Here is a 24,359-nt window from a genome sequence, read left to right on the forward strand (position 1 = left end):
GCCTGTTTTTCTTTCGGTGTGGTTGCTGGTATCTCGCCTGGGCTGTCTGTTTCGTTCATATGATTGCTGGTATCTCCCCTGGGCTGTCTGTTGAGACTACCCTTTCCTCAGGTTGTTCCCTCTGTCTGTCCAGCAGGCGTGGTGTGAGTTCCACATTGTAGTCTGCCTCTGGTTCTGCAGTGTTGTTGGTGAATCTGCTTTTTACTTGGTCTACATGCCTCCAGCAGGTTTGGCCATTGTCCATTTGTACAACCAATAGCCTGTTTCCTTCCTTGCCTGTTACTGTCCCTGCAAGCCATTTGAGACCCCTGCCATAGTTTAGCACAAACACTTTGTCCCCTATCTCATTCCACCTCCCCCTCGAATTTCGATCATGGTACTCAGTTAGCTTCTGGCGCTTTGCCTCAACAATTTCATGCATGTCTGGGAGGATTAACGAGAGCCTAGTCTTTAAGGACCGTTTCATCAATAGTTGCGCGGGGGGAACCCCAGTCAACAAATGCGGATGAGATCTGTATGCCAGTACCAGCCGCGACAGGCGGCTCTGCAGCGTGGGATCTTGGATTTTTAGCATGCCTTGTTTAATGATTTGCACTGCTCGCTCCACCTGGCCATTGGAGGCCGGCTTGAACGGTGCCATCATGACATGATTTATGCCGTGGTCAACTATAAAATCTTGAAATTCTGCGCTGGTGAAGCACGGACCATTATCACTGACCAATATGTCAGGAATTCCGTGCGTTGCAAACATGATTCTAAGGCTCTCCACAGTAGAGGTGGTGCTCGAGTTTAAAATGGTGCACCCGATCCACTTTGAAAATGCGTCGACGACTACGAGGAACATTTTGCCCATGAATGGGCCCGCATAGTCTACTGCACCCGCGACCACAGTTTGGTGGGCCAGGGGCATTACTGAGTTGGGCACAAATGGTGAACCGCCAGATGCAGAGCTCCAAATCCGCGTCAATGCCAGGCCACCAGATGTGGGATCTGGCTATGGCCTTCATAAGGACAATCCCCGGGTGCTCGCGGTGGAGCTCCCAGACAAACGCCTCTCTGTCTCGCAAGGACATAACTACTCGGCTGCCCCACATCAGGCAGTCTGCCTTGTAGTGATAGTTCATACATGCGCCTAAGGAAAGGTTTGATCTCCTCGGGGCAGGCATCGCAAGCCTTGGCCCAGTCACCAGTTAAAACACAACTTTTGACTAAGGATAACGTGGGGTCGCTGGTCGTCCAGGCTCTGATTTGGTGAGCCGTCATGGGCGAACCTGTGGATTCAAAGGCATTGATTGCCATGACCATCTCACAGTCCTGTTCGTCGGACCCTTCCGTGGTCGCCAGGGGTAGCCTGCTAAGCGCATCGGCACAGTTGTCTGTACCTGGTCTGTGCCTTATTGTGTAGTCGTAAGACGCCAGCATGAGTGCCCACCGCTGAATGCGCGCCGAGGCGTTGGCGTTTATTGCCTTGCTCTCGGATAGCAGGGACGTGAGGGATTCGTGGTCGGTTTCTAACGCGAACTTGGCCCCGAAAAAGTATTGGTGTATCTTTTTGACACCATAAACACACGCGAGCGCCTCCTTCTCAACCATACCGTACCTGTGCTCCGCCCGCGAAAGTAACCTGGAGGCATAAGCAATGGGTTGTAATTTACCCGCATCACTGACATGCTGTAAAACGCACCCGACCCCATACACTGACGCATCACATGTAAGAACTAGCTTTTTACCTGGGTCAACAAAGGCTAAAACACTGTTGGAACATAGAAGGTTGTGTGCCTTATTGAAGGCGCATTCTTGAGTCTCCCCCCAAAACCAATCGTACCCCTTTCTGAGTAGCACGTGGAGAGGCTCCAGCAACGTGCTCAAGTTCTGCATAAAGTTCCCAAAGTAATTGAGTAGCCCGAGAAAGGCGTGCAGTTCCGAGACATTCCGGGGCCTGGGTGCCAGACGAATTGCTTCGGTTTTGGATTCTGTTGGGCAGATTCCATCAGCGACAATCCTTCTTCCCAAAAATTCAACCTCGGGCGCGAGAAACAGACACTTGGATTTCTTAACTCTTAGGCCTACCCGATCCAATCGACTTAGTACTTCCTCCAAATTGCGGAGATGGGAGTCGGTGTCCCTGCCCGTGATGAGTATGTCATCTTGAAACACAACCGTCCCCGGGATGGACTTGAGCAGACTCTCCATGTTGCGCTGGAATATAGCAGCTGCCGATCTGATGCCGAATGGGCATCGATTGTACATAAAAAGTCCTCGATGTGTGTTGATGGTGGTGAGTAGCTTAGACTCTTCGGTCAGTTCTTGCATCATATACGCAGATGTGAGATCTAGTTTCGAGAAAAGTTTTCCTCCAGCCAATAGGTCCTCCGCTCTGGGCAGCGGGTATTGGTCCTGTAGGGAGACTCTGTTTATGGTAGACTTGTAATCCCCACAGATTCGTACGGATCCATCAGGCTTCATGACGGGGACGATGGGACTTGCCCAGTCGCTAAATTCCACGGGTGAGATAATGCCTTCCCGCAGAAGCCGGTCCAGTTCGTGTTCAATCTTTTCCCTCATCACATAAGGCACAGCTGTAGCCTTGTGATGGACCGGTCTAGCATCCTGTGTGATGTAGATTTTAACTTTAGCCCCTTTGAAGGTGCCCACACCTGGCTGAAAGAGATGTTCAAATCGACTTAGAACTGTTCAGCAGGAGGTCCGTTCCTCTGACGACATGGCGTGAACATCATCCCATTTCCAATTTAGTTTCTCCCCAGCTTCTCCCCAACAGTGCTGGGTGATCTCCGGGGACAATCCACAGGGAAATCGGTTCACCGTCCCTTTGTTTGTGACTGAGAGCATGGTGCTGCCAAGGACTGGGATGATTTATTTGGTATAGGTCCTTAGTTTGGTGTCGATCCTTGTGAGTTTTGGTCTGTTGCTTTTGTGCGGCCACAGCTATTCAAATTGTTGGACGCTCATGAGAGATTGACTAGCTCCCGTGTCCAGTTCCATGTTGACGGGTATTCCATTGAGTAGGACCCTCAGCATTATTGGAGGCTTCTTGTCTTAAGAACAGTGGACATTGTTCGTGTTGACCCGCTGTACCTTGGTGTCCCGGGCACTGTCCCCACCGTCTTCTGGTCCGCTTTCCGACCCTTCCGATTCGTATACCAGCCGAGCTGCTGTTTTTCTGCACATGCGAGCCAGATGCCCTGTATAGTTGCAGTTTCTGCAAACAGCATGCTGAAATCGACACCCCCTTGTTGAGTGCCTTCCCCCACATTTCCAGCACAGACCGCTTCCATTGTTTCCGAAGGATGAGCTGCGTCTGGCTGATCTCTCTTGAGCTTCTCTCAGTCTGTAGTTGATTGCGCGCATTGTGGGTTGATGAGGTGTGAACGGCCGTTCATGTGGCCCTTGATGGCTTCTGGTGCCACTGCCTGCTGTTGAAGGCCTGCTCTCCTGCCTTTGTCTGTGTGTGGGGTTGTGGCTTGTTTCACGCTGTGAACCTCTTGTTCCGATGTTTCGTTAGTTGTCGTACCTGCAGTGTAGATCAACCTCGTTTCTTCTTCTCCTGCCAAGAATGTCTGTGCGACCAGTGCTGCTGCCTCTAGGGTCAAGTTCTTGGTCTCTATAAGCTTTTGGAATATGCCTGCGTGGCCTATTCCTTCAATAAAAAAGTCTCTCAGTACTTCTCTCCTTAGTTCATCGGAGAACTCACATAAACTAGCCAGCCTCCGAAGTTCCGCCACAAAATCGGGTATGCTCTGGCCCACACAGCGTCTGTAGTTGTAGAACCTGTGTCTGGCCATGTGTAGGCTGCTCGCTGGCTTCAGGTGGTCTCTCACCAGTGTGCTCAACTCCTCAAATGACTTGCTTGCTGGTTTCTCGGGTGCCAGCAGGTCCTTCATTAAGGCGTATGTTTTCGAGGCACAGCTGGTCAAGAGATGGGCTCTTCTCTTGTCTGCCTTATCGTCGCCCAACCAGTCTTTGGTTACAAAGCTTTGCTGGAGCCTTTCTATAAAATCCTCCCAATTGTCTCCAGCATTGTATTTCTCATCTGAGCAGTTGCTAGTCATTCTGTGGATTCTGTGATCCCGTCACGCGTCGCCACTGTAAAGTCCTGACCCTGCAGTATAGACTTACATGAGGCACATGCTAAAGTCAAGGTCACTCTGGACCTGCACCTTTATTTCACAGCTCTCGAGTGCCACACTTGCCTGAGACCTGCCTTTATGTACTTGTATGGAACAGGTATGCAGTGTCTCCTGCAAGTGCACCCCTGGTGGTAAAGTATGCTTGTGGTTACAGGTCATATCTAGTTACAGTCATGTATAGCATGGTAAGATAGTTATGTACAGTAGTGTGAGATACATGACAAAAATCAAGTAAAACCTAAAGCTGTTTTATAAATACATTAAGAGGATAACTAAAGAAAGGGTAGGGCCTAATAGAGACCATAAAGGTAATCTGTGTGTGTAGGTAGAAGATGTGGATATGGTTGTTGATGAATACTTTGCGTCTGTTTTCACCAAAGAGAGGGGCGATGCAGATGCAATCAAGGAGGAGGAATATGAAATAGTAGATGAAGTAAACATAGTGAGAGAGGAAGTATTAAGTATTAAGGAGCTTAGCAGCTTTGAAAATGGATAAATCCCCAGGCCCGGATGAAATGTATCCCAGGCTATTAAGAGAAGCAAAAGAGGAAATAGCAGAAGCTCTAACCATCATTTTCCAATCCTCTCTGACTACAGGTGTGGTGCCAGAGGACTGGAGAACTGCGAATGTTGTAGCTGTGTTTAAAAAGTCAGAAAGGGATAGACCCAGTAATTTCAGACCAGTCAGCTAACCTTGGTGGTGGGAAAATTATTGAGAAAAGTTCTGAGGGACAGGAAAAATCTTCATTTCGAAAGACACGGATTAATCAAAGACAGTCAGCATGGATTTGTTAAGGGAAGGTTGTGCCTGATTAAATTAATTGAATTTTTTGAGGAGGTATCAAGGAGGGTTGATGAGGGTAACGCGTTTGATGTAGTGTATATGGATTTTAGCAAGGCTTTTGATAAGGTCCCACATGGCAGACTGGTCACGAAAGTTAAAGCCCGTGGGATCCAGGGCAAAGTAGGTTGGATCCAAAATTGGCTCCGAGGCAGGAAGCAAAGGGTAATGATTGATGGGTGTTTTTGTGACTGGAAGGCTGTTTCCAGTGGGGTTCTGCAAGGTTTAGTACTAGATCCCTTGCTTTATGTGGTATATATCAATGATTTAGGCTTGAATGTTGGGGATATGATTAAGAAGTTTGCAGATGATACTAAAATCGTCTATGTGGTTGATAATGAATAAGAAAACTGTAGACTGCAGGAAGATATCAATGAACTGGTCAGGTGGATAGAACAGTGGCAAATAGAATTCAATCCGGAGAAGTGTGAGGTAATGCATTTGGGGAGGGCTAACAAGGAAAGGGAATACACATTAAAAGGTGGGTCACTGAGAAGTGTGGAGGAACAAAGGGACCTTGGAGCGCAGGTCCACAGATCCCTTAAGTTAGCAGACCAGGTCGATAAGGTAGTTAAGAAGGCATGCGGATACTTGCCTTTATTAGCTGCGGCATTGAATACAAGAGCAGGGAGGTTATGCTTGAACTGTATAAAGCACTAGTTAGGCTACAGCTAGAGTACTGCATGCAGTTCTGGGCACCACATTACAGGAAAGATGTGATTGCACTAGTGAGTGTTCAGAGGAGATTTACAAGGATGTTGTTTGGACTGTAGAATTTTAGCTATGAGGAACGATTGGATAGGCTGGGTTTGTTTTCTTTGGAACAGAGGAGATTGCGCGGAAACCTTATTGAAGCGAATAAAATTATGAGGAGCCTAGAGTGGATAGGAAGGACCTATTTCCCTCAGCAGAGGGAACAACAACCAGGGGGCATAGATTTAAAGTAATTGGTAGAAGGATTAGAGGAAAGCTGAGAAGAACTTTTTTCTGCCAGAAGGTGGTGGGGGTCTGGAACTCACTGCCTAAAAGGGTGGTAGAGGCAGAAACTCTCGCTACATTTAAAACGTGCTTGGATGTGCACTTGAAGTGCCGTAACCTACAGGGCTACGGACCAAGAGCTGGAAAGTGGGATTAGACGGGATAGCTCTTTGTCAGCCGGCGCGGATACAATGTGCTGAAATGGCCTTCTTCCATGCTGTAAATTTCTACGATTCTATGATTCTATGACTTCAACATTTAACTGTAGCCCATTAGGCTGTGTGCGAGCAACCCACTTGGGAGATATTGCCTCTCCCACTTGGGAGAGATAAGTTGTCAATTTCAATATGTTAATCATTCAATTGCAGCGATATTAATGAGGATTTTCAAGTTTCACTTTGGCTGCATGGATTTCCCAGGCTTCCTGGAACTCACCAGTGAAAGCAAGGCAAGAAGACAAAGGTAATTGAGGGGGCTGAGCCATGATAGGGAAATATGCCAATAAGTACTGTGCACTCACAGCTGCTTTCTTACCTGCTTGTGTGAAAGGGTTTGTTCACAGTAGTTGTGCTGAGGGGTTACCTTACACACCTTGTAGGTTACTTTACACACTTTGGAGGTGACATCTACACTTTGGAGGTTCGGAGATTGGGTCTGAACTTTGGAACTCTGATCTATCAGATCAGTGTGGGTGCCATCTACACTGTTATTTTGGACCGCAGATGACGACCAAGATGACCACTAGCACCAGGAGCAGCAAGAGCTGCACCAGCAGCACCAGGAGCAGTCGGTGCTGCAGGAGCAGCAGGATCTGTACCAGCAACAGCTAGATGCTCACAGACCTGCAGTTCCACAGGAGAGAGGGGATCAGCAGAGAGGTGCAGCTTGTTGGAGGAAATACCTAGCACACAGGGTCTACAGGCAGAGAATAAACTTCCTCAACATATCAGAACACCAGCATCTCAGGAGGCTCAGGGTGTTGTGTCAGATGGTGGCAGACATTTTTAGCCTTCTGGAATAAGACATAAAGCCTTGAGGCTACGCTTTTCCAGTAGTTGTCAAAGTCATCACCACCCTCAACCTCTTTGCCTCTGGATCCTTCGAGGGATCATCCGAAGACAGTGCAGGATCTCAGAGTCAGCAGCGCAAAAATCCATAAGACCGGTGACTGATTGCTTCTTTGCCAGGGACGCCAATTATGTCCACTTTGCCTGCGATTACGCCAGTCAGAATGAGCGGGTGCTCGGGTTTGCGGCTCTGGCTGGCTTCCTTCAGGTACAGTGTGCAATCGACTGCACACGTGACAATTAAAGCACCCATAGATCACCCAGGAGTGTTCGTCATCTGCAAGGGGTTCCACTCCATCAACGCGCAGCTGGTGTGCAACCACAAGAAGTTCTTTATGCAGGTGTGCGCAAGATTCCTGGGAATCAGCTATGACGCTTTCGTCCTGCGGCAGCCCACACTCCCAAACATCTTCACACCTGGAAGCAGATTTACCGACTGGTTGCTCAGAGAAAAAGGAAACGTGGCTGATGACACCTCTCAGAAACCCGAGGAATGAGGCACAGGAGCGAGACAATGAATGCCTTATGACTACCAGATGTGTCATCAAGCAAGCTATCGGCATGCTGAAGATGCGATTCAGGTGCCTGGACAGATCTGGAGGTGCCCTTCAGTATGCACCAGCCAGGGTGTCCATACTGATCATGGTGTACTGCGATCTGCACAACTTTGCACGAGGTTTGGACCTGCATGAAGAACAAGGCGCAGAGCACAGAGCCTCCTCAGAAGATTCTGAGGAGGAGAAGGAAGTCGAAGGGCATACATTGCTTTCTGGGATGACCTCATTATTGTGAGGTTCACTTAGTTCCACTACTGTACCTATCTAACAACCGCATGCAAAAGCCACCCCCCCCCCCACCCCCACCCAATGATGTGAATGTGTGCAAAATAATAATATTTATGTGGCTCACATATAAAACAGAAACTTAACATTCTAACAATGTGTAACTCACCCATGTGCATACCCTTGTGCGACTACAAATCTTTACTTTTCCTTTTCTTACCACTTCTACAAGGTGCAATTCCTGGCTTCAGCAGAAGTAGAGCAGGCTGCTCAGACCCCTGCTCTGACAGCTGAAATGCCCTTATTATTGTGAGGTTCACTTAGGTCCCACCAGTGCACCCATCTAACAACCACATGCAAAAGCCACTTTTGACGCCCCCTCTCCCCATACCACTAACACAAAGCAGTCCTGCAAACAACCAAGCCTCCCTTTCACAGCCCCCCATTGCTCAGCGTCAATTCATGTCTTCCCATTCATCATCACACAACTGAAAAGGTCACTTGCCAGTCAGCAACCAAAAATGGGCAAGATGTGAAAGTGGTGCAAAAGAATAATATTTATGTGGCTCACATATAAAACAGAAACTTAACATTCTAACAATTTGTAACTCACGAATGTGCATGCACTTGTGTGACTATAAATCTTTACTCTTCCTTTTCCTACCACTTCTATGAGGTGCAACCCCTATGTCTTCAGCAGAAGTAGAGGCAGGATGCTCAGATCCCTGCTCTGATAGCTGAAATGCTCTTGACCGCTGTTCTCTGCGTTTTGGAGCCCATGAGAGCCTCGCGAAAGACTACTCCACCTGCACCTGTGCAGGGGAAAACCTGGCCAGTGGGACACGAAGCAATATGTGGGGTGCTGACTAGGGTGGGTGCTGGGCAACGGGTGAGGAGTGCAATTGCTTTGAGCAGAGTCCCCACTTCCACATCCCCTTTCACTATCATCCCTCTCATGGCTCAGCTGCACTTCCATGTTAGCAATGAGCTGGAAAACACTTTGTTGTAGATCAGTAGGACGATGAATGGCCAAGACTAGGGTATCAGACATGTTATTTAAGGTGGCATTCATAGTGTACAAGCCATTGGTGAATGCCTGCATGCACTCGTGTGATTGCCAAATTTGATGCTCCATTCAGGTGGCCACTCTTCCCATGGACGAAGCCATCATCGCGACATCATGCCACTCATGCTTGAGACAGAATCCTTCAATATCTCTGTAAGCGTGCACAGTGTGCTGGAATGCCTGCCAGTTCATTGCACATTCTCTGCTGCTGTTCCAGAAGTACCCTGTCCGTCAATGTCCCCAAGGTACAGCATCTGCGTCCAGCTGAGCAGAGCTTAGAGACTCCAGTGTCCTCCGATGCTATCCCTATCTCCACCATCTGCTCGTGCTCACTTGTGATGTGTGAGTCACCAGGTGAAATTCCAACTATTTGCCTTACTGATCTCACCGAAGTGTGATTATCTGAGCTGGTCTGCATGAGTCCTGTGACAGTGCACTCTCAGAGGGAGTGATCGCCTCGGAGGAGTCGGCGGCAGCGGCAGCCAGCTGGACCACCTCCTGCTGGACGTTTGAACGCCCTCTGGGAAATAAAAGACATGAATAAATACTGTCAAGGTAAGAATGTTTGGCATTATCATTATGTACATAACCTTATTTCACTTGCTGTTGCTACCAAGTCAACATGAGTGAGTGTTGTGTGCCATGCGGTTGTTTGATATTTAATTCTGTCACCAGGTGGTTGGGAGACCCCCATCTCCCCATCGCCGATGGCCAAGCACACCGAGACTCCACTTATTTCCAGTGCCTCCTCTTCTGCACTTGTTAGCTGTGAAATGGCTGGAGGGCCACCTCCGGTTCTCTGTTTCTGTCTTGTATTCTGTGCTCTTTTTCTATAAGAAGGGAAAGAAGAGAGCTATGAGTGTGAGGTAAGGCAAGTGTTGAATGGATGGATGGAGAGCATTTGTTGAGGGTGCATAGATGGAGAGGAATAGGTGTATCTGCAAGGTAAGTTGGTGTGAGGAATGATGTGCTAGAGTAGGCTTGAGAAGGCAGAGTGAGGGGGTTGGGGTGATACGCACATCAGGATGTCGGTGAATGTATCATTGCTCTCACTTTTACTGCCCTGCTTAGATCATTGGACCGCTTCCTACACTGTATCCATGAGTGTGGTTCCACATTCCTGCTGCTGACCTCTTGTGCCACCTCCAACCACGTCTACTTGGTGTCCCCAGTCGGCTTCTTCCTTCCGTCACTAGGGAACAGTATATCCGTCCGGGGTCCTCACAGCCCCCAGAGGTGTCCAGGGAGGTGTTTCTGAACCGAGTCACAGCCTTTGACCTTCTGGACTCCATTCTGTTTCTTTCTTATCTTTGGATTCCAACTCCAAACTCCTTCAAATTGCATTTTTGGAGTGCCCCTTTAAATATTGGAGTTGAAATTACGTCATGTGGGCCATCATCACGCCTGCTCATGTGAATTGGCCATGAAACCCAGAAATCATATGGTAATGCAGTGACTGGGTTAAAAAGCCACTGACAGGCTCACTGCACTGTCTTCTGGGTTTCCCGTGCACTCCCGGATCCCTCCGATGCCAGCGCGTCGCAAACTTAAAATCTAGCCCAAGGTTTTTTCGGCTTCTGCACATGCTCAGTGCTGCTAAAGTAATGCCTTCATGCATGTTTGTAATAGCACAACGAGTCCTCAGGGAAAATATGTAAAAGTAAGAGATCAGGAATATAAATTAGGGCACATACTGGAGAGGAAACAAATGGAACCATATATTTACAGAAAAAGACAGACAAATGAGTAAAAATAAACTTGGCTGCAGGCAAATACAGAGTCAAGAAGAAAAATGTTTCAGAAGCAGGCATTCAGAGCTAACAAAAGAGACTAAAAGGTAAAAAGAAAGAGCTGGTCAAGAATCAGAGAATGAGATACAAGATGAGAGACAGCAAGAGGAAGAGACACTCATTTTATTTTTATTTCTGTCCGTAAGCAATGCTATGGTGGTAGAACAATTTTGTATCATAAGTACAGTGGTATTTCAAATGACTCGGTACTTGCCCCTAATTGACATTTTATTTTCAAGTTACCTGGATATGGCTGGATCCAATAAAGCAGTGGACTGCACTTTCATTTGTTGAACCTCAGAATGACATTTTTCAACTTCTTCCGCTAATCGTTCCTATAAAGAAAAATAATTAAATAGGTTTCAACACCAGAACATAAACTCTTATAAAATAACAAAATGTAATTTATCAGGAATAATGGCCTGAAATTTGCTGCTTGTAGCACTATAGTAATGGCAAAATAACAGCGAATGACATTACTACCGACACTAAAATACCAGGAAATTATGGCATTAGTGAATAACACCAGTGTTATAGCAATACCATAATTTGCTGAGATATTAGCGTTGCTCCACCGCAACAATTGCTGAAAGCTGGAAAGGATCGTAATGCAAACTCTGCCCCCATTGGGAACAGTGGCAATGCTTAATTTGCTGCATTTAGGCTTGTTTTATCGTTGCCTGCAGGAATACCATTTCAGAAAGGCATTGGCAGGTCGAGCTCAATAAATCTGTTATTATTGGGATGATTATGATAGATAATTGATTAAATTTAGCACATAGTTCAATTATGCCATTGCAATAGTACAGTCTTTCAATGACAATATAATGTGTATATAATCTAAAAGTACAAAAATTATACCCTCTCTGTGGGCTGTTTTTAAAAGTGCTAAATTACTTTATTCAGATGATGGTCAATCAAGTCATTGCAAGCAGTCATTGCTAGTAATCACTACTCAGGTTTTGGAATTAATTTCAAATTTACCATTAGAGATGTTGAACCAATAAAAGAAAGGTACAGTTAAATTCTTATTACAGTTTGTGATTTGACATGATCATTCAGGATTTGTGAATTATCAACAACATCCTGGAGATATCTGCTTGACGTAAAAAAGGTAGCATGATGCCTACATAGATATTCTGTAACAGGATGTGCCACACACTGGAAAGAGTCAAATGTATACCCATTAATCTCTGCAGCGTGAGTTCAGCATCTCATTTGGGGTCATTAGGGAACTGATGAGTGAAGGTAATGGGCTTTCCCTAAAAGAGGGAAAGCCAGATGGCCAATGAATGTGCATTGCTGTTACCACATATGGATGGAGGGCCTGTTCACTTTTGTATGCCATGGAGAGAACTTCAACAGAAAAAAATAGGGAGTCACAAAACATAATTCAGCAATTAAGAAAAAAGGTACTTTCTTATCCCCTGACCAAAATCTCCATTATTGATTTTAAAAGCCATCACTTATCTTGTAGTAGAATGCTATGCCTTATTTATACAGGTCATACTTTCATCAAATACAACAAAACCAAAAGGAAACAACCTTTGTTTAATGATTATGCTAAATGAACTTTTTCCAAAATAGCTGAACATAAAGGAGGAAGAAATCCATTACTTCACTATTTATAGCTAAATCAATAATGAATGTATAAATATGACAGTAGAAGAAGTCAAGAAGAATTTTACAATTGTTAAGATAAAAAGAATGGAGATATTGGCCGGAATTTACCCACTGCCGTGTGTGCGGGTTTGGAGGCAAGTCAGCAGTATAAGTTGCAGAAAATGGGAGTAGAAACATAGAAACATAGAAAATAGGTGCAGGAGTAGGCCATTCGGCCCTTCGAGCCTGCACCGCCATTCAATGAGTTCATGGCTGAACATGCAACTTCAGTACCCCGTTCCTGCTTTCTCACCATACCACTTGATTCCCCTAGTAGTAAGGACTTCATCTAACTCCTTTTTGAATATATTTAGTGAATTGGCCTCAACAACTTTCTGTGGTAGAGAATTCCACAGGTTCACCACTCTCTCATCTCATCTCAGAATCGGACCAGGATGAGCCCCAACACCAGCAGCAGTAGGCACATCAGCAGCAGCAGCAACAGCACCACCACAACCTTCTCCTCAATAGCCTGATGCTCCAACACAGGGTTTACAGGCAGAGGTTGAGCTTCATCAACATGACTGAGCAGCAGTGCCAAAGGTGGCTTAAGCTATCGTGCCAGATCATCGTAGACATTTGCAGCTTGCTGGAGCAAGACCTGCAGCTCAGAGGGCCTGGTGGACATACCTTGCCAGTGGCTGTCAAAGTCACCAGCGCCCTCAACTTCTTCGCCTCAGGCTCCTTCTAGGGATACCAACAGCAGACATTTGCGGCATCTTGCAGTCAGCTACCCACAAAAAGGGATGTGGTGTCAGGCACAACAAGATGAAGGTGAGTGTGGCTTTGCACTTACCTTTCCCGATCTCATATTATTGAAGCGCTTCCAGCACTGTACCCAGGTCTGTCTTACGACATCCCTGCTGTTCACCTCCTCAGCAATTTGGAGGAAGGCACTTCCCTGTGTACTCTGACTCCTTCTACAAGAATATGCAGGGAGTCATCAGAAAAGCAGGTGCAGCCCTCTGTCCTTGGGAAGTCATTTTTCTCCTTTTGCACAATAAGACACTCATAGAAACATAGAAATATAGAAAATATGTGCAGGAGTAGGCCATTCGGCCCTTCAAGCCTGCACCACCATTCAATAAGATCATGGCTGATCATTCAACCTCAGTACCCCTTTCCTGCTTTCTCTCGATACCCCCAACCCCTTTAGCCGTAAGGGCCATATCTAACTCCCTCTTGAATATATCCAATGAAACTGGCATCAACAACTCTCTGCGGTAGCGAATTCCACAGGTTAACAACTCTCTGAGTGAAGAAGTTTCTCTTCATCTCAGTCCTAAATGGCTTACCTCTGATCCTTAGACTATGTCCCTGGTTCTGGACTTCCCCAACATCAGGAACATTCTTCCTGCATCTAACCTGTCCAGTCCCATCAGAATTTTATATGTTCCTGTGAGATCCCCTCTCATCCTTCTAAGCTCCAGTGAATACAAGTCCAGTCGATCCAGTCTCTCCTCATATGTCAGTCCTGCCATCCCGGGAATCAGTCTGGTGAACCTTTGCTGCACTTAATCTTCAATCCTCCCTTCACACTCCTACATGAATCTTCAAATACAATGTGGCCAAGACTGCTTTAAATATCCCTGCTGGAAATGAGTAATCAATGACGACATCAGACCCGCACCATTTAATAAGGCCGGGAAACGCACATGTCAAACATGACTTCCCTTTCATAAATCCATGCTGACTCTGCCTGACTGAATTATGTTTTTCCAAATATCCTGCTACTGCTTCTTTAATAATGGACTCAAACATTTTCCCAACCACAGATATTAGGCTAACTGGTCTATATTTTCCTGCTTTTTGTCTGCCTCCTTTTTTAAATAGGGGCGTTACATTTGCAGTTTTCCAATCTGCTGGAATACTTTGCATCTGTTTTCACAAAAGAAAGGGGCAATGCAGATACTGCTATTGAGGAGGCGTGTAATATTCTGGATGAAATAAACATAGTGAGAGAGGAAGTATTAAGGGGTTTAGAAGCTTTGAAAGTAGAAACCGCCCCAGGCTACTGAGTGAAGGAAAAGAAGAAATAGCAGAGGCCTTGACCATCATTTTCCAGTCCTCTTTGGATTTGGGCATGGTGCCGGGGACTGCTAATGTGGTACCCTTGTTTAAGAAGGGAGAAAGGGATAGGCTGAGTAATTATAGGCCTGAGTAATTATAGGCCTCAGTGGTAGGAAAATTATTGGAAAAAATCCTGAAAGACAGGATAAATCTACATTTGGAAAGGTAAAGATTAATTAGAGACAATCAGCATGGATTTGTGAAGGGAAGATCGTGTTTGACTAACCTGATTGAATTTTTTGAGGAGGTAACCAAGAGGGTCGTTGAGGGTAGTGCATATGATGTAGTGTATATGGACTTTAGCAAAGCTTTTGATAAGGTCCTACAAGGTAGACTGATCACGAAGGTTAAAGCCTATGGGATTCAGGGCAAGGTCGCTAGTTGAATCCAAAATTGGCTTAGAGGTAGGAAGCAAAGGGTAAGGGTGGATGGATGTTTTTGTGACTGGAAGGAGGTTTCCAGTGGGGTTCCGCAGGGCTCAGTACTGGGTCACTTGCTTTTTGTGGTATATATCAATGATTTGGATTTGAATATAGGGAGTATGATTAAGAAATTTGCAGATGACACTAAAATTGGCTGTATGGTTGACAACGAAGAGGAAAGTCATGGACTGCAGGAGGATAGCAATCTACTGGTCAGGTGGGCAGAGCAGTGGCAAATGGAATTTAATTCGGTGAAGTGTGAGGTAATGCACTTTGGGAGGGCTAATAAGGAAAGGGTATACACATTAAGTGGTAGGCCACTTAATAGTGTAGATGAACAAAGGGACCTTGGAATGCTTGTCCACAGATCCCTGAAAATAGCAGACCTAGTGGATGTGGTTAAGAAGACATACGGAATGCTTGCCTTTATTGGCCGAGGCATAGAATACAAGAGCAGGGAGGTTATGCTTAAATTGTATGCTAACTGATTAGGCCACAGCTGGAATACTGCGTGCAGTTCTGTTCATCGTATTACAGGAAGGACGTGATTGCACCAGAGAGGGTGCAGGGGAGAGTTACTAGGATGCTGCCTGGAATGGAGAGTCTTAGCTATGAGGACAGATTGGATAGGCTGGGTTTGTTCTCATTGAAACAGAGGAGGTTGAGATGAGACCTCATTGAAATGTACAACATTTTGAAGGGCCTGGATATAGTGGATAGCAAGGGCCTATTTCCCTTGGTGGAGAGGTCAATTATGAAGGAGCATAGTTTTAAAGTGTTTGGTGGAAGGTTCAGAGGGGATTTGAGGGGGGGGCTTCTTCATGCAGAGGGTTGTGGGGGTCTGGAAATCACTGCCTGGAAGGGTGGTGGATGCAGAAACCCTCACCACATTTAAAAGGTGGTTGGATGGGCACTTGAAGTGCCATAACCTGCAGGGTTACGAACCTAGAGCTGGTAATTGGGATTAGACTGGATAACCTCTTGTTGGCTGGCGCAGATATGATGGTAAGTACTGCAGGGAATCAAATACAGCCAGGGTGATCTCCTGGACTAGTTTGATCGCCTGGATGGGTTGGAGAAGAATTTTACCAGATTTTTTTTTCCCCAATTGGCCTGGATTTTTAATGTGGTTTTTGGCTCTCCCAGGAAATCACATGACTCCGGTTGGGGTGGAGTGTATAACGTTTCAGTGTAAGCGATTGCAGTTGTGTGGGGCAGACTAGTTGGGCTGGGAGCTCTTTATCTTTGTGCCATTGTTCATAGGTTTATATGTAACCTTCAGGGCTGCTGACCGAGGGCCATTCAGTTCTTTGTCGGCCGGTACGGACATGATTGGCCGAAATGGCCTCCTTCTGCGCTGTAAATTTCTATGTTTCTATGTGTGTCAACTATCAGTCCGATCGGATTGGTATCAGCCACTTGTCATGGTCATATGTCTTTGCTGTATAATTAATGTGTTACATTCCATCTTAAACTCTGATTAAACACAATATATGCACCATACTGATTTGCACTCAAACCTGATTATTTAAAGTTACCGGAGATAGCCGTAAAGAGGTTATTTTTAACAATAGTCAGCATGGATTCTCATCAGGATCCTGGTTAATCAATCTTCTTACTATAACTTATATTACATCTCAAAATTCATAGTTGCATCCAGGTTACAAAATTGCGACACATTGCTAATATCATCTACTCTCTTTGGTGTTGTGATGTTGGTGCGGTGTACAGCCAGTTGACGCAAGCTGGATTGCTAGCTGAATCTCATTAGAGGTTGTGTTGAGCTCAGAGACAAAGAATCTCTACATATGTGTGCTTCGAGCTTTCCCAAGTGCCTGATTTTTACTATTATGGGATGAATGATCATTCTAAGTTAATGAGGTGCACAGTGGTATAATAGGTACAGCTTGCTAATAAGACTTAAACATATCAAAAAGTGTTTCTATATCGTGTTCTCATGTATTATATTAATGATGTTACCTTATCATGAAGCGAATCTTCTAGTTGTTTTCTTAAGAGTTCAGATTCTTGTATCAACATGTTCTAAGATAATAAAAAATAATTATTTGCAAAATAAGCCACAATGCCAATTTTATCAAACGTTGATGTTAAGTTTGTTAACAGAATTTATATATTAAGGATCTCACATTACAATATACTAAGTTTCTTAAACAGCTCATATGATCCATTGTCAGAAGACTTCTCCCTCAAAAGCATTTATTATGGTTCCATTTATCTTGAGGTGCACCAATTAATTTATTCTATGTTCTTGATAAACCATTTACAAATATGGTGCTTCCGGTTTAAAATAGTGAGACCTACTGGGATTGTTACATGCTAGCATTCGATGCCAACAGCAGTTAAAGTAGAATTTGTTCAGGAGTATTCAGACTTGCGTCGCCTTTGTTTCCAAACTTTTGTTTTGACAATTTGCACAATTTTTTCTATGTTCATGCTTTTAGAAAAGGCAAGAGAAAAGCATGTAGTGAAAATGAATATTGTGCTTTGTTAAAGGCAAGAAGAGTATTCAGTAAAATTAATCTATTTTGTGTTTTTAAAAGAAAGAGGGGAACATTCAGAAAATATTATTATTGTATGAGTCAGAAACAAGTGTTCATTCAATGAGTTTCACCATTACGGGTTTTTAACAAATGAGAATAGGATTAAGTAAAGCGCAACACTGCAAAGCTGAAGAAAAAGATTGATCCACTAAAAATTGTGATTTTTTTTTTAAGTAACTGGAGAACTTGAGTGAATATCCTTAGTGGGGATTGATAGCAGAAAAACTGACATGCTGACTCCATCAATTTCAATGCACAAAAAGTTAATTTCCAATAAATTTAGTTAATAACAGAAGATTCACAGAATTTAGTTACAACCTTTCTTAAATAACATCAACTAAAATTCTCATCTCCTCTTTTGGTTTGCCTTGCTTTCCTTTAATTTATCATTGATTACACTCATTCATTTGTTTTAAACACTTTTCTATTATCAAAAATATTCATTTTGACTGGGTTTTCTTATGTTTTTAACATTAGTCTTTAGGTTGCATTCAGACATGAAGTTACATACGTTATGAAAGAAATATTGGAGGCTGTGACTATAATTTTTCAAAGTTCTCTGGAAAGTAAAATTGTGCCAGAGGATTGGAGGATGGCAAATGTGAATCACACTTCAAAAAGAGACTGATAAAGCCAGGAAATTATAGAGAAGTTAGAATTACTTCCGTTGTTGGTAAACAACTACAATCTAAATTATGCGATAAAATTCTAAGTAATTGGAGAAACCTACATTATCAGGGCCAATCAGCATGGATTTTTAAAGGGGGAGTGGACAGGAAAGTGGCATTAATCTAGATAGGTCATGTGGAGAAAATCTTTATGGACCAAATGGCTTTAACCTTTTGTATGTCTAGTACAGTAGTGTACTCGCACATAGATACTTGGTTTTATGTGAAATTTCTCCCACCAGTAAATCATTGACGTGATGAATTTCACATGAATATATAACTGTTCATCTGATAGTATCATTTCAGCATTACCGTTTACATATATTGCTGGAAGTCAAAATCTGAACCTGTGTTGGAGAACCTCATTTCTGCATCAAAATGCAGTATTTCTTCATTTTTCAATTTCCTTTTGGCTCTGAATTCTGCATTTAATTTTGACATTATGACTCCAGGAATTTATAGGGCTTTCACACTACATTCTGATACGTTTCACTTTTTGTTTCTGTTCCACAGTTCCATCATATCTTTTTTTTAAATAAGACTTACCTGCTGGTACTTGAGCTGAATAAAGTTATCATTAATATCAGTTGAGATTTGAGAATCAATCAGCTGCAATATCACTGTCAGGTTGATGCAGGAACATGTCATGCACATGCTGAACAGCAGGCAGCACTGATAGAAGAGCTGAAATATTCTGGCATGCTAAATCCACATGCTTGCATCTTTTGGCAAGTATTGCAAGAACATAAATAGCAATGAAAAAAGGCCCGAATTTGCTCATTTCGCCAAAACAAGGGGAATTCAATAAGGCAGGATGTTTAGGGCTGGAACGTCAAACTAGATTATTAATTTTTAAAATTTATCCTCAGGATGTGGGTGACATTGGCAATGCTATACTTATTGCCCATCCCTAGCTGCCATGAGAAGGTGGTGGTGGCCTTTCTCCTTGAACCACCGCAGTACATATTGCGATGATGCTCCCAGAATGGTTTTAGGATCAACTGACAATAAAGGAAAAACAATTTTTGTCCAAGAGAGCATGGTGTGTGAGTTGGAGAGGAACTTGGAGGTGATTGTGTTCTCACAATACTGTTGCTTTTCTCCTTCTTGGTGGTAGAGGTCGCAAAGGAGGGCTGTTGAAATAACTTTGATGAGTTGCATCCTGTAAATTGTAAACAATGCAACCACAGTGCAGCAGAGATGGAGAAGGTAGATATTCAGTGCAGTTGCAGGAGTGCTGATCAGGGAACTGGATGGTAATGAGTTTTTTGAGAGTTGTTACAGCTACACCCATGCTGCCAAATGAATATTCCATCATACTCCTGACTTGAGCCTTGTAGAACATACAAAGATATGAAAATGACAGACAGGAAAAGACTTATTGGTCCATCCAGGCTGTCCCACACAGTTGCATTCCCACCCACCTCGAGCCATGTAATCTCCTGCAAGAGGCAAAAAAAAAAAAACCAGCCAGTTTAGGAAGTCTGCATCCCAGGGTACTTAAGGAAGTGGCCCTAGAAATAGCGGATGCATTGATGATCATTTTCCAACAGTCTATCGACTCTGGATCAGTTCCTATGGACTGGAGGGTAGCTAATGTGTCATGTTTGTAACTACAATGAAACACCACTGTATTACTGTATATACTCAACTCAGATGCACACCTTGACCACAGGGGGTGAACTTGTGGGAGACACTCCTTACCTGATCACTCAGGTATATAAAGGGAGGTCCCACGCAGCGTCATCACTTCTGGAGTGCTGTAATAAAGAGTTAAGGTCACAGAGTGGCCTTGGCCCTGGAATGTGCCACGTGTGGTTTCATGCTGTAGAGTAAGGACTTTACATTGGCGACGAGAAACGGGAATTCACGACCCACGAGAATGGCCACTGATAGCACAGATGAACATTACAGTATTGCCGAAGATTGGGACGACTTTGTTGAGAGGCTTCAGCAGAGCTTTGTCATGAAAGACTGGCTGGGGAATGCAGCGGTCGACAAGCGTCGGGCTCATCTTTTGACCAACTGCGGGCCAAAGACTTAGTTGCTCATGAAGGACTTACTGGCACCTGAAAAGCCGTCGGACAAAACCTTTGAAGAGCTTAGCAAGTTGATTGAGGAGCACCTCAAGCCGGCGAGCAGCATACACATGGCTCGACACAGATTCTACATCCACTGACGTCGTGAAGGACAGAGCATACCGGACTTTGTAGCGGACCTCAGGCGCTTGGCTAGCCTCTAAGTTCACAGATGCCTGCAGGGGGGAGATGCTAAGGGACTTCTTTATCGAGGGTATCGGTCATGCGGGAATTTTTAGCAAGTTAATTGAGACCAAGGACTTGACCTTAGAAGCGGCGGCGTTGTTGGCTTAGACTTTCATGGCGGGGGAGGAAGAGACGAAAATGATTTATGCACACAATTCCGCCTCCAACGCAGCGATGGATCAGGGAGTCAACGTCCTCAATGCTACTCAGAGCCCCGCGGGCAGGCAGGGGCAGTCCGACATCCATCAGGCAGTAATAGACTCCAGAGTAGGACCTCAACAGAGACAATGGCAGGCTGAACGGACGTTCACGCCATCACATTAGACAATGCGGCCCGGGATGGGGCCATTGACACCCACTAATAGGGTACTCAAGAGCAGTCAGAGGGACAGTCAGCGCGGAATGCCTGGCCACAGCCCTTTTGTCCCCAACAATGGAAACTTTAGCTCGTGCTGGAGGTGTGGGGGAAAACACTCAGCCAGATCTTGCAGATTCCAACAGTTTGTCTGCAGAAACTGCAACCTCAGTGGCCATTTAGCTTGTATGTACAGAAAACCTGCAACCAGACTAATATATGAGACAGATGGACCAGAAGAGAGTTCTGTGAGGCAGGATAACTTTTGGGGCAAATCGATGGATGCCGAGGTTCAGCGGGTCCATGCGGAGAATATTCACAGTTCATACACCAAAACGCCACCAATGATGATGATGGTTTTATTGAACGGTATTCCAGTATGCATGGAGCTGGACATGGGAGCCAGCCAGTCACTCAAGGGCGTTCAAGAATTCGAGAAGCTATGGCCACTCAAAGCCAGTAGACCCAAATGAGAACGTATCGAGACACAATTAAGGACCGACACCAAAGAAATAATTCCGGTACTAGGCAGTGCAATGTTGGTTGTCATGCACGATGGCTTAGTGAACTGGCTGCCACTCTGGATTGCCCCGGGCAATGGTCCCGCAGTATTGGGGAGGAGCTGGTTAGCCGAGATGAACTGGAAATGGGGGGATGTTCAGGCAATGTCCTCGGTGGAGCGAAGTTCGTGCTCACAAGTCCTACAACAATTCATGTCACTTTTCCAGCCGGGCGTCGGAACTTTCAAAGGCACTAAAGTAGTGATACACATCACCCCGGACGCCAGGCCAGTGCACCACAAAGCCAGAGCGGTGCCATATGTGATGTGGGAGAAAATCGTGAGCGAATAGGACCGGTTATTGCAAGAAGGCATCATCTCGCCTGTTGAATTCAGTGACTGGGCGAGCCCCATCATCCCCGTTCTTAAAGCAGACGGCTGTGTCAGGATCTGTGGCGACTACAAGGCCACGATCAATCGGGTGTCCCTACAAGACCAATACCGGCTCCCAAGAGCGGAGGACCTCTTCGCCACGCTGGCAGGCGGCAAGCTGTTCACCAAATTGGACCTCACTTCAGCCTATATGACTCAGGAACTGTCCGACGAATCTAAACTACTGACCACCATCACCACGCATGCGTATAACAGGTGTCCGTTTGGCATTCGATCAGTGGCCGCGATTTTTCAATGTAACATGGAAGGCCTGCTTAAAATCATCCCTGGAACGATCGTATTCCAGGACGACATTCTCATCACGGGTCGAGACACCGAGGAACATCTCCACAACCTGGAGGAGGTGCTACGCCGACTGGACCGGGTAGGCCTGCGACTCAAGAAGTCTAAATGCATGTTCTTAGCTCCCGAGGTTGAGTTTCTGGGCAGGAGGGTTGCTGCAGATGTGATTCGGCCCACCGAATCCAAAACAGAGGCGATTCGACGAGCACCCAGGCCCTGGAACACATCAGAGCTACGTTCATTCCTGGGATTGTTAAACTATTTCAGGAACTTTCTGCCGAACATGAGCACGTTGTTGGAGCCGCTACACGTGCTCCTGCGTAAGGGTTACAATTGATTTTGGGAGGACTGTCAGGAACGGGTTTTTGATCGGGCGCGAAATCTACTGTGTTCAAACAAGCTGTTGACCCTGTACGACCCTTGCAAAAGTTTAGTTCTGACATGTGATGCATCGTCCTATGGGGTTGGGTGCGTGTTGCAGCAGGGTAATGCTGAGGGTCAGCTACAACCTGTGGCTTATGCCTCCAGGTCGCTCTCTCAAGCAGAACGGGGCTATGGGATGGTTGAGAAGGAAGCACTTGCATATGTCTATGGTGTAAAGAAAGTGCACCAGTACCTCTTTGGTAGGAAGTTTGAATGAGAGACAGACCATGAGCCATTAACATCCCTGTTGTCAGACAGCAAGGCTGTCAATGCCAACGCATCAGCTCGTATACAGCGATGGGCTCTCATGCTAGCGGCTTATGACTACTCCATCCGGCGCTGACACACTCAGCAGGCTCCCACTGGCCGCCACCGAGGGGGCAGCTGAGCAAAGCGCTGAGATGGTCATAAGAACATAAGAACATAAGAATTAGGAACAGGAGTAGGCCATCTAGCCCCTTGAGCCTGCTCCGCCATTCAACAAGATCATGGCTGATCTGGCCGTGGACTCAGCTCCACTTACCCACCCGCTCCCCATAACCCTTAATTCCCTTATTGGTTAAAAATCTATCTATCTGTGATTTGAATACATTCAATGAGCTAGCCTCAACTGCTTCCTTGAGCAGAGAATTCCACAGATTCACAACCCTCTGGGAGAAGAAATTCCTTCTCAACTCGGTTTTAAATTGGCCCCCCTGTATTTTGAGGCTGTGCCCCCTAGTTCTAGTCTCCCTGACCAGTGGAAACAACCTCTCTGCCTCTATCTTGTCTATCCCTTTCATTATTTTAAATGTTTCTATAAGATCACCCCTCATCCTTCTGAACTCCAACGAGTAAAGACCCAGTCTACTCAATCTATCATCATAAGGTAACCCCCGCATCTCCGGAATCAGCCTAGCGAATCGTCTCTGTACCACCTCCAAGGCTAGTATACCCTTCCTTAAGTAAGGTGACCAAAACTGCACGCAGTACTCCAGGTGCGGCCTCACCAATACCCTGTATAGTTGCAGCAGGACCTCCCTGCTTTTGTACTCCATCCCTCTCGCAATGAAGGCCAACATTCCATTCGCCTTCCTGATTACCTGCTGCACCTGCAAACTAACTTTTTGGGATTCATGCACAAGGACCCTCAGGTTCCTCTGCACCGCAGCATGTTGTAATTTCTCCCCATTCAAATAATATTCCCTTTTACTGTTTTTTTTCCCCCAAGATGGATGACCTCACATTTTCCGACCTTGTATTCCATCTGCCAAACCTTAGCCCATTCGCTTAACCGATCCAAATCTCTTTGCAGCCTCTCTGTGTCCTCTACACAACCCGCTTTCCCACTAATCTTTGTGTCATCTACAAATTTTGTTACACTACACTCTGTCCCCTCTTCCAGGTCATCTATGTATATTGTAAACAGTTGTGGTCCCAGCACCGATCCCTGTGGCACACTGCTAACCACCGATTTCGAACCTGAAAAGGACCCATTTATCCCGACTCTCTGCTTTCTGTCAGCCAGTCAATTCTCGATACATGCTAATACATTTCCTCTGACTCCGCGTACCTTTATCTTCTGCAGTAACCTTTTGTGTGGCACCTTATCGAATGCCTTTTGGAAATCTAAATACACCACATCCATCGGTACACCTCCATCCACCATGCTCGTTATATCCTCAAAGAATTCCAGTAAATTAGTTAAACATGATTTCCCCTTCATGAATCCATGTTGCATCTGCTTGAGTGCACTATTCCGATCTAGATGTCCCGCTATTTCTTCCTTAATGATAGCTTCAAGCATTTTCCCCACTACAGATATTAAACTAACTGGCCTATAGTTACCTGCCTTTTGTCTTTTTTAAACAGAGGCATTACATTAGCTGCTTTCCAGTCCGCTAGTATCTCCCCAGAGTCCAGAGAATTTTGGTAGATTATAACGAATGCATCTGCTATAACTTCCGCCATCTCTTTTAATACCCTGGGATGCATTTCATCAGGACCAGGGGACTTGTCTACCTTGAGTCCCATTAGCCTGTCCAGCAC

General features: G+C 45.3%; 1 protein-coding gene across 6 annotated transcripts in view; it reads right to left on the reverse strand.

Moving 5' to 3' along the window:
• ppfia2 (PTPRF interacting protein alpha 2) overlaps window positions 1-24,359 on the reverse strand; it is a 639,866-nt gene that overhangs the window by 195,386 nt on the left and 420,121 nt on the right. For all 6 annotated transcript variants that reach the window (XM_070900188.1, XM_070900187.1, XM_070900185.1 and 3 more), the window contains 2 exons: window positions 16,807-16,869; window positions 10,916-11,007 (listed from right to left, as the gene is read on the reverse strand). In XM_070900188.1, coding sequence (XP_070756289.1) covers window positions 10,916-11,007; window positions 16,807-16,869 — 155 coding nt within the window. The remainder of the gene's footprint in view (window positions 1-10,915; window positions 11,008-16,806; window positions 16,870-24,359) is intronic.

Source organism: Pristiophorus japonicus, chromosome 15, assembly GCF_044704955.1.
Source record: "Pristiophorus japonicus isolate sPriJap1 chromosome 15, sPriJap1.hap1, whole genome shotgun sequence".
NCBI classification, from domain to species: domain Eukaryota; kingdom Metazoa; phylum Chordata; class Chondrichthyes; family Pristiophoridae; genus Pristiophorus; species Pristiophorus japonicus.